The 13829-nt window shown below is 38.5% G+C and overlaps 1 protein-coding gene across 3 annotated transcripts in view; it reads right to left on the reverse strand.

Moving 5' to 3' along the window:
- The window catches only part of RSPO2 (R-spondin 2), a 114047-nt gene that overhangs the window by 46517 nt on the left and 53701 nt on the right, over positions 1-13829 (reverse strand). For all 3 annotated transcript variants that reach the window (XM_075085609.1, XM_075085610.1, XM_075085612.1), the window contains exon 2: positions 8946-9134. In XM_075085609.1, the coding sequence (XP_074941710.1) occupies positions 8946-9134 (189 nt within the window). The remainder of the gene's footprint in view (positions 1-8945; positions 9135-13829) is intronic.

Below are 13829 nucleotides of genomic sequence, written 5' to 3' on the forward strand. Positions count from 1 at the left end.
AGGCTCTGTTTAGACACAACCACACAAAATCTGCATGCTATCTACTCCAGCGTCCAGCATCAATCAAAGGGGCTTTTAGAACTTGTGTTCATATAAGCAGCACAAGTTGGGCTTCTTATCCACAGTTTAGTTTATAGGAAACTCCCAGAAATTATAATTTCTTCTTCATGAGGTTTGAACCAGTCTCCAAAGAACAGGAGATCAATGCTTATACAATGAACCTGCAAAATCACTTCCCCAGATTAATGTGTCTGCAAGGCAAAATAGTCATGTGAGCTGCTCTGGAGATGTACTGCAATAGTTAACTGCAAATCTGGTTTGTTATACTCAAGATGTACTGCAAGTATTTTATTAATTGCAAGGCTTGAATCAAACATCCAGTCTGTTTAAATATTCAGAAAACAACATTTTCCTCTTGCCCACACACAAGACAGTTTGAAAAGACATTAAGGTTTTTTCCAAACAATTTTGTCCAATGATGAGGTGCAGAACAGAACATTAAAAGAAAAATTAGCATCATGTGACCCTCCCCCACATCCCAGTGATGCAAGTATATTTTTGAAATAACGTTTTAACTATTACTTTCAAAACATGTTGGGGAATATTTTAAATTTACTCCGTTTGAACTTTTTTGGGTGGAAAAGGGATTAAATGAAAAACTTTCAGTACAAGCTGCCTTTTGATATCACATAAACATGCTTAGAAGGCAAAAGCCTGCCTCACCTTATGCTAGGGATACCCTCCATAAAACTATTGCTTTTTAACAGCACATGTGTCAATATCCCATATTTAAACATTAAACAAGTTAAACAATCTTTTTTCAGTTTCTTGATCGTATTTCAAAATTCTCATCCTATTTGTATCTTTTGCTTTGCCTTCGATGCCACTTTTTCTTTTGTATCACAGTAAAGTCCTTGCCATGATAATTATATTTTGGAAGCATTATTAAGGGCTCCTGTGTTAAGGTTGGGTGGAGTTTTACACCAAGGCAGTTTATTTTCAATTTTTCCCTGTGAAGATAAATCAGCCCAAACATGATATTCCTATTAAATAATCTGTATCAGATGCAATTTAGGGGAAAACACTGTAAAAATATTAGGAAGACTTTAAGAATTCTGAAATTAACACATTAATTCACCAGAGTGATACTCAGTACAATGCTTCGGGTTACTGGGTGCTAGTCACAATGACAATTTATGTCAGTAACAGACCACACTGTAGCTGAAGATCAACTGGGATTCACAACTACTCCGTTTTGACACCCTCCATATACTCTATTTCAAATCATGAAGGGTGCTGGTGCAGCTCTAAGTCTTGCATGGATTCTTCTGTAAAATTTACGTAAACTAAATGAAAGAATTAAAGAGCAGTATTCCAAAAGTTAGAAAAACTAACTTTCTAGAAGTCTATTTTCAATAGCAAGCTGTCACAGGAGTGGTTATAAATTCACAGCTCCATGACTTCACCTCCCAGGGGAAAGGGTGGAAAAGAAGTCACTCCTTTGCCTGATGAAGCTAAGCTGGGCTGAAATTAGACAGAAGTGCTTTGCTCACATATCTTCAGTGTTCACACAAAACAAATTGAAACAAAAACTTATCCCTTCGACAAAGCTCTGAAATGTTGACTTATAGGACAAGATATAACTTCTCCAAAGGAAAGTCTATTGATACTGTGCAATCTCTTAATTTAGTCTGACAGGAGGGTAAGAATTTGGATGACTGACATTTCAGTAGGGCATGAGGGTAGATTATAGTATGTAAAAGCGCCTCCATGCTTGAGAGCAGTTACAGAATATGCTCAAAAAAGAAACAACTCCATGAGCTAATACCGTGCCGCTCCTCAGTCAATGGCCAGGAAACCTACCAAAGCTAAGGAGCAAATTCTTTGGTTCTACAGAGGAGAAAAAGGATGATAGTATTTCCCTTAAGAGAGGCCATTGTCAGCAAAGAAGCAGAAGACAGAAATTTAAAATATCCTTGGCTTTGCTTACTGAAACAGAGTGGTAAAAAATAAGTTATATACAGGATTTAGGAGCCAAAACCCCTTTTCCTTAATTTTCAGTGAGCTCTAGCACCTCATGCACTTCAGAAATAATTTTCTTCAGAAGAGTTTTTGCACATACACCAGACTTAAAAAAAAATAATAGCTATGAGCCATGTTTCAGTCAAGGTTAGGGCAACCAATCTGATCTATATGAAGTGCATTTAGCTAGCCAGCAATAAAACTTTTCTATTTAGGCTTTAGAATCTCATTTATATTGACCCAAATGTTCCCCTGCCATTTACTTGAATATCATAAAAAAAAGTCTGATTGATGTGGATGAAACTTAGAGTATTTATAGAAAACTACATAAATGGTGTATTGAACTCTTGAAGGAGAAAGCCCGGATTACAAATCATGCCCAAATTAGAAATACATTTTAAGCAGATGAACCACAATGATATTAAAGGATTTTCATGGCCTGCTTTGGCTTCCTGACAGTCATGATAAGCCACTCCTACTCATTCTTCTCTAAAATAGGCATTAAAGAATTGACAGGCTTAAATTTTAGAGAAGGAATCAAAAGCCCAGGAGTTCAAAATACAAATTCAGATACTGAATTAAATTTAGACTCAGGTGCATATGCCTGTTATTGTGAAAAAAGAGTAAGTACTCCCGTAAACAGCTTCTTTTTGTGCTAGAATTACAGAGAACATAACATTACCAAAATAAATTCTATCCTTCCATAGAAAATTTATCACCAACTTACAAGGTGATGCAGAAAAACCTGAATTGTAGAGAAATATAATGCCTTTGAAGCTCAAAATAGAGCATAAAATGCTCCATATTGAGACACATGTGCTTCATATTTTAACATACCTTAACAAGCAGAAGGTTTACTGTATTAGTTTCTCATACTAAGTGCAATATGATTAATTTTAAGGTCAAAAGATGTCCACCTCAACTGTAAAAATTAGTTAATAATTTGTAAAGTATTTTTACTGATATGCATAATATTTAAAACTTTACACAAATCTTATTTTGCCTTTGTGAAAGATCCATATTCTGTCCCCTTCTAAACATAATCATTGTGATCAATTATCCATCCATAACTCCCTTCATAACAAAGATATTTTGTAGTACACATAGTGGAAAAGACAGCTGGTCAATTCCTAGTAATGTTGATAACAACAATGATCCACAGCAAGTTCTGCTCCACATGAAAGGCAGACACATGAAAGGAAGAGCATTTTAGTATGGGAAAGCAAAGTGAGAACACTTGAGGGGTCCTGCATGAGTGGAAACTAGCAACCACCAGTGAAAGAAAAAGAACTATTCTGAACTGTACTGAACACCTTCAAGACAGAGAGATAATGATATTTTGCAAAAAGGAGATGCAGACTGAAGCTGGGGAAGGAAACATGGCATTCCTAAACTATAGGGGTTGGTAGTCTTTGCACTGAAATTGGGTCCTTGCTTGAGGCATCCCCTTGTATTTAAGAAGTCAAAATAATAGATGATGATTCACTACAGTTAGTGTTTTCCTTTTAAAGGTCAAACTCAGTCTTTGCATTGAGGCATTATTCTAGAGGAGCCTATGGGCCCATAACTTGTGAGGTTGGTTATCCTGGGGAGTGACAACTGTTGCTTGGTCCAAAGCACCTAATACTTTGGTCTTTCACATTGAGCTGACTCTCAGTGCCCTACTCTTCTTGCCTCAGATCTCTCTACCTCTTCTACCCCAGAACCTCCTAACTTCTCCTATCCCCAGACTGTCCCCGTGCCTACCACAGTCACTCCTTTCAGGTCCTGTTCCCATCCCTTTGCTGCTCAGTAAAACTGCATTGGTGCTACAGACTTAATTTCACACTGCCATCCTGACATGTCCGTTGGCACTACACATCAATCTGTCATTGACCAGCACCACCTTCTGTGCTAACCCGCTCCAGAATTTCCTGAGCTGGGAGAGACTTCAAAAATCCAGACAGACTACACATTTTATAACTCACCTTCAAGACACAAGGGCTCATGAGACACAAAGACTATGCTAGCGTCAACAAGAGCAGGAGACAGAGGCAAGATGCAGAAGAAAGCTCTGACATGAATAGTTCTTATAGTGGAAGGAGTATCAGCTGAACACCGAATGGAAAGAGAAGAGAGACTGAAACTTTCAGGAAAGTCACTGAGGAAACAGTAAGGAGAGGAGCAAAATAATAAGCAAAAGAGCTTTAGCCTACATGGGAATATCCATAATAGCTAGCTATTTAACCTCCTAAGCAGATGTGGCTTAGGTGTTTGCAGGTCTATTATTATCATTATCATTATTATTATTATTATACAAATAAAGATTTTTAAGGTACAGCTTTGGCAGGGGCTGAACATTAATGCTAGAGAATGATACACACAGTCATTTGACCATAATGGGTCCTGAAGTTTACCACAGGTCTACCATTTCATGGAGACCAATGCTCAGAATACAACATTCTAATTAAAACATATTACAGTAAGGATATACTATAGTATATAGTATACACCAGTACAGGTTGGGGACTGAAGTACTGGAAAGCAGCTCTGTTGAGAAGGACCTGGGTGTGCTGGTGGACAGCAAGCTGACCCTGAGCCAGCACTGTGCCCTTGTGGCCAAGAAGGCCAACAGTATCCTGGGGTGCATTAAAAGGAGTGTGGCCAGCAGGTCAAGGGAGGTTACCCTCCCTCTCTACTCTGCCCTGGTGAGACCACATTTGGAGTACTGTGTCCAGTTTTGGGCCCCCCAGTTCAAGAAAGACAGGGAACTGCTTGAGCAAGTGCAGCAGAGGGCTACCAAGATGATCAGGGGACTGGAGCATCTCCCTTATGAGGAAAGACTGAGAGACCTGGATTTGTTTCAGCCTGAAGAAGAGAAGACTATGGGGGGATCTCATCAATACTTATAAATATCTAAACAGTGGGTGTCAAGAGGATGGGGCTGGACTCCTTTCAGTGGTGCCCAATGACAGGGCAAGGGTCAATGGGCACAAGCTCAAACACAGGAAGTTCCACCTCACTATGCGAAAAAACTCCTTTCCTGTGAGGGTGCCAGAGCAGGGGCACAGGCTGCCCAGGGAGGCTGTGGAGTCTCCTTCCCTGGAGACATTCAAACCCCACCTGGACGCGTTCCTGTGCCCCCTGCTCTGGGTGTGCCTGCTCCAGCAGGGGGGTTGGACAAGATGGTCTCCAAAGGTTGCTTCCAACCCCTGCCATTCTGTGATTCTGTGATATTTTAAAAAATAAATTCACTTAATAAATACTTAGCGATACGTTTCCAGTATGTGCTAATCTTGATTCATTAGTTGACATCTTTTAAATAAATGCCAAACCACAGTGTTTTCAATTAGTATTTTACAAATATACAATTGCCCTATTAAACCTAAATTGACTACAGATTTAATGAATCTTAATTCACAGTACTATGATTATTTTTGTTGCCAGATGGGTGGAACAAAATTCTTTTATCAAAATACAAAGCAAGACCAAAAATTAACAAATTCCAAATAAATAAAAAATCCAAGTCCATTGAAGGAGGAAAAGAGAGTTGAAGAGATAAGGAAAAAAAAATATGTGTCTATAAAATAATGATAGGTAGACATCAATTTCTGGCATCCAACTTCATTTTCAAAATCCCAAATGCTATATTGATCTTGTTTTTAAAAGATAAAGTCATATTTCAAGGAAACAAACAAAAAGTAATGAAAATTATTTCTAAGAAGTCAGAAGAATTATTTTATTTAAAGCAAAAAGGACTTGATGATTCTAGAGGTCTTTTCCAACCTTAATCATTCTATGATTCTATGAAATAGTGCTGCCCCTGTGGTAACTGAATGCTCTGACAGACAGTTAAAATTACACGGGCTACAATAGTCTCAGAAGGTCATATGCTCTTCTATACTACATAATAGTCAAGCCATGATATATTAATGATGTCTTGCTATTTTGTAACAAAGTTTACAAAAAACATTACCTTTCTTAATACAGTGAATTAACTACGCATTTTTAATAAAAGGTCAATTTATTTAAAATCCTCTCTTTTATCTTGTTTTTACTGAAGGCGCATGGAAGGGGAAATTACAATTTTAGCAATGTCTTGCCCGCCTGTGAGAAAGAAGGTGAACCTAAACAAATGAAGTAGCCAATCAAAGCTGAAGGGAATTGTAATTTCTAAACTCTGAGTGCTTCCACCCCCTAAAATAGTAGAGGTTACTATGGATACAGACTAAGTTCAAAGGTTCGAGATAGGCTTCATCCGTTAATGAGACCAACGTTAAACCAACCACCCAGGTGACAGATTTCATCTTACTCTAATTCAGTTTTGTTTTTTTTCTCAGGAGATTACTTCTTGTTGGAGCAGTTCTGTTCAAAGTCATTATTTATTAAAATTTCTTGGAAAATTAACAATGTGTAGCTCTTCTCTTGGGCATTCTTCTACAGAAGAGACTCAACACTTTCCAATTTTGCGTCCAAATGTACTGCATTCTCATACGGCAGTGGTCAAGGGGAAAATCATCTCCAGCAGGAGACTTTACATCGATTTCAAGAGAAAAGCAGTCTCAAGATTACATGATTCACTGTTACTAGAAAAACAGCCTAGAACCACTTAGCAAATTCAAGACATACATAATGCTTACATGTAGGAAAGAAAATTAGTCCTGAAATTCAAAATTTCCATCATTTTAGAGCTGCTGCACTTGGCTGTGGTATTTATTGTGTTGCATTTGGCACTAACTATGTTTGGCTTTCAAAATCATGTCAAAATGTTCCATAAAAATATGTTCTATAGCTTCTCTAACAAAAATGGGCAAGTGTTTCAGTAATAAAATGTTAAAGAGCTTTTGTGCCTATAAAGATATTAATAGGGAAGAAATCATTTCAACTTATGTAACTCAAGCCCTGTAACTCCCAGAAGGATTTTAACATAGCCAGAATTTTTATTATTTTTAGCTGAGATAATACTATTTGGGCAATGGAGTTTGTAACCAAGCATAGCTAAATGTATCTAAATCAAGTAGGAAGAAACCTATTCTATTTTTTAAGAATGTTTATTTTAACTTAACTTCAATCCACAAAATGTCTGTGTGTCCACAATGCAATGTATGTGCCATGCAAGATCACCAAACCAAGAACAAAAATGAAGATGTGATTTATAACTACACCACTTGGAAGTTACACTAAATAAAAAATATACAATACAAAAATCTTTGGAGGGGAACCAGGACTGGTCAGTAAATGCAACTGCATCATTATTCTCACAGGGGGAGACTGTGAAAGGAATGAGGGTGAGTTAAATATCCAGCACTCAAAGCATGCCAATATGAGTTGGATACAACTTGCATTTATGCTTTTCAAAACCAATCTTGTAATTCAGGGGAAAGGGCCACTTTCTGTAAGTTGTAAAAATGAAAAAAAAATATATTGAATTCACCATCCACCTTCTGCAAATAACTTTTTTTCTTTTTAAGAAAGTAAAGGAAGACTGCCAGTAGCGACTACTTTTCCTATCTCATAAGCACCATACAGGCCAATATAGATAAATTAATCTACTTCCCAAAACTGTAACTACATTAAAAAAAAACATTTTTACATAGGCAAGTTTTTACAGTCCAATTTTCAAAGGTTTAAAGCGGACGAGTTGCTGAATTCACAAATGTGTTACAAAAATTAAAGCCAAGATCCTAAATTACTTTACTGAAGGGCTACAGAAACCATATACTGGTCTTATTTAATTTTTCATCAAAACCTAGCCACCTGGTACAGATTAGGCAGCACTCAGCAATATTACATAGCAGTTGGGAACACAACGTGAAGAATACCATTTCCATGGAGCCTGCGCAAGGAATGGGGAGAAAGAGGCAGGACATCTTTGCATGGGCTGGGATGGGTCCAAGCACGGCCATGAGAGCTCCCCTTCCAGCCCAGACTGCCACAGAGCGACCTCATGTGGGTCTCAAGATTATGCGTGATCTGAAAGCCAGCACCCACTTTCTCACAACGTGGTGCGTCCCAGCAACATGCCACAGCACTGAGGGGGAGAGTGCTGCGCATTTAACAGGCACTTGATTATTCCAGGAAGCAAAGAAAAGCTATTTCTCACATCAGGTTCTTAGGTTCGGTGACCTAATTCTGGTTAGGCTATGACACACACTCACACAAAAAACTCAACCCATAAATACAAATTAGAGGTAATAACAATGATTAATAAACCATATGGGTAATACTCTACACATGAGCATATGGAAAAATCGATATCGGCACAACTGCCAGACAGCGGTGAAATAACGTGTAGAGATACCAGAGCACTCATTGGTTTTAACAGTTGTGCTTCTAGGCACAAACATGCAAACAGGGAATCTTGTTGCACATTAGCAGGTTGTAAATTTTGAAATAAAATGCAGTACTAAAAGTGAAAGGTTGTTTGTTTGTTTTTAATAGTACATCTGTTTTATTAAAATAGCAACACTTACATATTAAAGCATGTCTGGTGTGAGGTGTCTGGTCACCTGAAATTTGTGTGGGAACAAAGAGCATGACAAGAAGCCCACCCATATATCAGTGATATACTGACTAGTACCTACACGAAGCACTGTTAAATTAATGCTTAGTCCTTTTTATTTTCATATAATGGGAATTTGTTCGTTAAAACTAGAAGCATCTGCTTAAATCGCCATTCTTTCCTAAATTTCCTAACTAAAGCAATAATAACAATAAAAATAACAACAACAATAAAAGCTAGGTTAAGGCATCAACCATTTCATCTGCTGAATGTTACATATCTTAGAATGATCTGGGACATTCTTTAGCGAAGAAGTTTTATGATGATCTTGAGACATCTGTGAAAATATCGTCATGTTCCACAACATATCATCTTAAAAACTGAGCGTGAATTACAGCCTTCTTATAAAAATTAATGTAAGCATTCAAAAAACAAAACTCACTTGAACATCTGTTCATGTCTGGCGTTCGGAGTCCATAGTACCCTGATGGGCAGGAATGCAAGCATTCGCCATATTGTCTCATTCCTTCTCTTCGTAGGAAGAAGAATAACTTGTGCTGGCATCTGATGCACCCATTATCCTTTGAACAAGACAAACAGCCTTTGCAGATTGGATTTGGACCATAGCTAGCTGCAAAATAAGAAGATAAATCACACTTTAAGATCATTTGGAAATTTTTTTTGGCTGGAGGTCCTCTTCCCTCTAAAGTGTTACTTATCTACTGCATGATTACAAGTAGTTTTGAAAGGAAGGTTCTGAAAGTGCACTCATTCTCATACCTCTGCACTGGCAAATGAATAAAAAGAAATGCAATCTCTATATTTTTAATTGTATGAAGGACAATCACCAGTACAACATAAGTAAAACCCAGGTGATGAATTCTAGTTTCAAGCTGAGCACATAAGCACAAAACAGCAGCAAAATATAAGAACGTCAGCACCCTGATACATGCACTTGGAATGATATGTCCATGGAAATCCAGCAACCACACTAATGCAACTTCTGGCTTGTGAAGAGAGCAATATTAAGGACAAGAAACTCACTACAGTACAGGTAGAGCACTAACAAAGCATGTTGTCCCATAGATCTCAGGGTAATAGAAGAGTCTTGCAGTCTCTTCTTGGTCTTTCTAATGAGAATGTCAGGATAATCATTTCCCAAAAAGAGTAATGGTTTTAACTTCTAAGAGCCATTCCTACAAGTTTCTACCCAAAGTGGGCTGAAACCATACGCACAGACATTACCAATGGAAGGTGTTTAGTGCAGATTACCATTTTAGGTCACCAGCTGCTGTGCCTTCAATTAATTCTGTTTTCTTTTTTATTTTTCCTTTTCTAAAAAAATTATTTGACTGATACTGCCACACAAACCTTAGCTGCATCACTCTTTGCCATTAAGGGCTTTTACTATCTTGCCTTTCTGCAGAGTTGCAGAAGACTCCCCTGTCCCCTTGGGCTGTCAACTCTTTCTTGGGAGCTGAGTCAGCACAGCAGGTTAGCAGAGGGAGGATGGCTCAAGACATTCCTGAAACCAGCATAACTTAACAGGTCTGTTTTAAATATTCAGTTGGCTACAAGACTTCACAGAATTTTGCCAGTTCAAACCTAGTTTACTGGAAACAAAAGAAAAATATTGTGCAACACAAGGAAAGTGTTTTTGGGGTCTCAAGAGATTTTTAATAGAGGCCACTCTGAGGGCAGCTGGCCAAAAGGGCAAGCACTATGTTTAATTGTTATATTTTTAAATATTTAAAAGTATTCATACCCTAAGATAGCACTTTTATCTTGTATGCATGGATAATTTAAGTTGTTCAATGGATGACTTCACCAGCAGAGCTGGGAAAAGAAAAAAGGAAAAGCCCACCACCCTCTGGAACCAGTAGCTGATAAGCTTTACTCTCACCTTCACACATCTGCACACCACATTCCCACTCCCTCTCTACTCCCGTCCCCCACACATGCCTCTCCAAGTTCAGCATGACAGCATTCAACTCCGACCTTGTACAAAATAATCCTGGTGGGTGGCAGGCAGGACGAGAAGCCAAGCTATCTGGTGGGAAACAGCTCAGCCAGCGGGACACTTAGAGTGTTGGAGTCCTCTGGCACCAGGCATACCTGGTGACATGCTCTTGATGGGACTAGCACCCTTACCCTCTATGGTATAGGTATGATTCTTTGGCTCTCTGTTAACCCCTTTTCAATGACACACCCTACCAGACCAAGTGCCTTATACTCCTAAACTGGTTCCCATCTCCTGTTGCCCACAAGATCGCATATATAACTTTTCCTACAGTTCATCTTGCAACTATTCTCATTCACAATCCACATCTTCAAAGACATACAAGAGGAGAAATAAACAGATGATGAGCTAGGCCTGGATTCTTCCCTCATCTCACTGTCGGCAGGGATTGCCTATCTGTAACCACATCAAATATGTGACCATGTACTCCAAAGCAATTGTTGCTTAACACATGGTGGGCAATCCTGTAGACTTCTGAATCTTCTTTTAGTCTCCTTGCATCTCATTCTCAGTAAATCTGTAGATTTACTCCAGCTTGTTCAGTGTTCCTCAGAGGAGCCTATACTTCAAGAAAAAAAATTAAAAAGAACAAAACAAAAGTAAAGATGTGAGTTGCCTGAATTTATTTACCATTCAAAGTGGTTTTTGGAGTTTGAATTAGCTGAGGTGAAGATCTCATACACAGCACGTTGTTTCTTCCCCAGAATAAGGATTTGTTTTTTCTCTATATCCCTATTGAGCTGCTACACAATATTGATATTAAATATACCAGGTCCCCAGTTCACTCCAGGCTTCAGCCTTGACAGTCTACCCTGGGTAGCTGTCACCCCGGCCCTATGCTCTTTGAAGTGAACTAGCTCCTTCCAAAATATAACCCACATATGTCCCTGGGGAGAGTCTGCTCCAAAGAATCCTCCACGTAGGCAACATGAACAAGACTGCACCACTCTGCCCCATAGTCCTCGTACCCTTTTCTCTCTCTCTTTCGAGCAGCACTCATTCCTTACACCAGGGCACCCCTTTCATTAGGGGTACCTCTTATACTCACACCACCCAACACCTAACAGTTGTCATAAAAACCCACAATCCAAGCATGCTGTACAATCCTTGCATTATTTCAGAAGCTTTAAATAGAGAGAAGGATATATGCGATTATGACTTAGGGCCAGGCCAGTTGCTGAACAGCATGGGTATAGCTAAATGCTATTATTCTCAATAGTCTGGTTAGGGGAGAAGCGATTACACCCTTGAGCAGATACATTTGTACTGTCCATGTAGGTCTCATGTCCACCTTCTCTCATTGATCCCCATTAAAATTCAGACTTGGCTACAAAGTGTATCACAGTTTGACTGTTCAACTTTCCTTTGCCTATGACTATTCACATGTTACTCTCCTCAAGTACCTCTTTTTTTCTATTTCTGGTAAGATGTCTGTGTTGATAACCCTTTGTTCTGCAGACAAAATTAATTATGCTGACTTCCCTGGGCTTCAGCCATAGCTCTGTCCTAACATACTCTCACATGAAAAGGAGCTAACAGCATAAAATGTTCCTCCATTATCTTGTGCTATCATTTGTTTAGGAGGTGGACAGCACATCTTCCACAGTTTAAGGTCAACCCGAGATATATGAAAGAATTGAATAATATAGTAATTTTGTAAGTTGTATATATTTATCTAAAAAATTTTTACTTGCATGTAGGTTCCCCAAATCATGACACCTAGACTCTCCTTCTTCTGTATCTCCTAAGAAGCCTTAACAATTGACTTGTAATTTCTATGCCCTTATTTTTTTCCCTCTTATAGGAACGCTGTGAGACTCAGTTCATCAAAACTGGTAAAGTGCTCTGAATTCCTCAGCCATGAGGTATTATAGATGTGACACGTGCATTGTTACTTAAATGAATGATTATTAAACTCACACATTGAATTTGAATAACGGAGTTCAAGATGGTCACATGGTTAATGGTCACACGATGATGACTTTCCCTGTTGCTCTCCTAGTTACTAAGTTATAATATAAACCTAAAAATGCTTCATATATATACATTTTTTTTCTTTACTATGTTAGGAAAAGAAATCACTGAAGAATTATACAAAGCTAAGGGGAGATAATATGATTTGTTTGCTGTAATACAGAGAGTAAACTTTATGAAAGAATCTGAAAGCTTCCCACTGTGTTGCTTAGGCACCAAACTGAATAATTTCCAGGTATTTTGCATACAGTAAGTTATTGTGAAGTGTATATCACAGAATCAGCATTCTTCCATTTTGCTGTTGCTTATATTGTTTTCCAAGCTTCATGGGCAGCATACTGACTTCTGCGACCTTTCTGTCAGTTCAACTTGTCCAAAGGCAGGGAAAATCATTATATGCTCTACTGCTAAATTACTTGGACAGTGAACATATACTTTAACAAATCAAATACTGTAGCACTGGTTTTGGTGTCACATAGGAATGCCATCTTGAAGGTACCAACTTAACTTTCTCTCTTTCTCCCTAAGTACACAGGATATAATTAAATCCTACAAAATCCCCCCTGCCCCAGAGTCTTCCCTTTCCATTTTGGTTTATTAACACAGCAAGTCCAACATATTCTTATCACATACAGCTTTTTCAATTCTCATATAATTGCTCTTTGAAGGGAGAAGCTAAGGCCTCTGTGTTCAGCAGCAACATCTATACACTTCCTTTTGAATTTCTTTATAACCTCTTCCTTTTTCCTTCTGTATTATACTGCAAGAAAAAATGACAAGCTTACAAAACATGGTCAATCACATTCCAAGTTACCAGCTGCGTGATACGCAATGTAAAACACTACGCTACTCTCAGTTCTCACTTCTCTATTTCAACCCTGCCTGGAACACCCTCCACAACTCTGTGTGCCAGGCAGGCAGGTTTCTTCCAGCCAAATCCCTCATGGAAACTCACTCCTCCCACAAGGCCCGCAAATGTTAACCAGTGTCAGAGCACTGCTGTCGTCACATCGTAAAACCGAAAATGCACACATGCTCTAAGTTAGCACCATCCTCTTGGTCTCAAAGTGCATGATTGCCCTGGCTGTCTGTTCAGATTGTAAGGTCCTTGCAGCAGGAGCAATGTTTTGTACAGACACTTAAGTATGTAGCTGGGTGTGAACACCGCACATAAACACAAACACACACCTTTATACAGAAAACACGTTTTCTATTCTTTCTGTTTGCTGCTTCTACAACTATACTCTAGAGCACCTCTATATTTAAAGAAAAAATACAGACTTGATTCCCTATGTTGTTTTTTTTCTTTTTAATTTTAAATCTGAGCTTAAA

The sequence above is a fragment of the Phalacrocorax aristotelis genome, chromosome 2 (genome assembly GCF_949628215.1).
Source record: "Phalacrocorax aristotelis chromosome 2, bGulAri2.1, whole genome shotgun sequence".
NCBI lineage: Eukaryota > Metazoa > Chordata > Aves > Suliformes > Phalacrocoracidae > Phalacrocorax > Phalacrocorax aristotelis.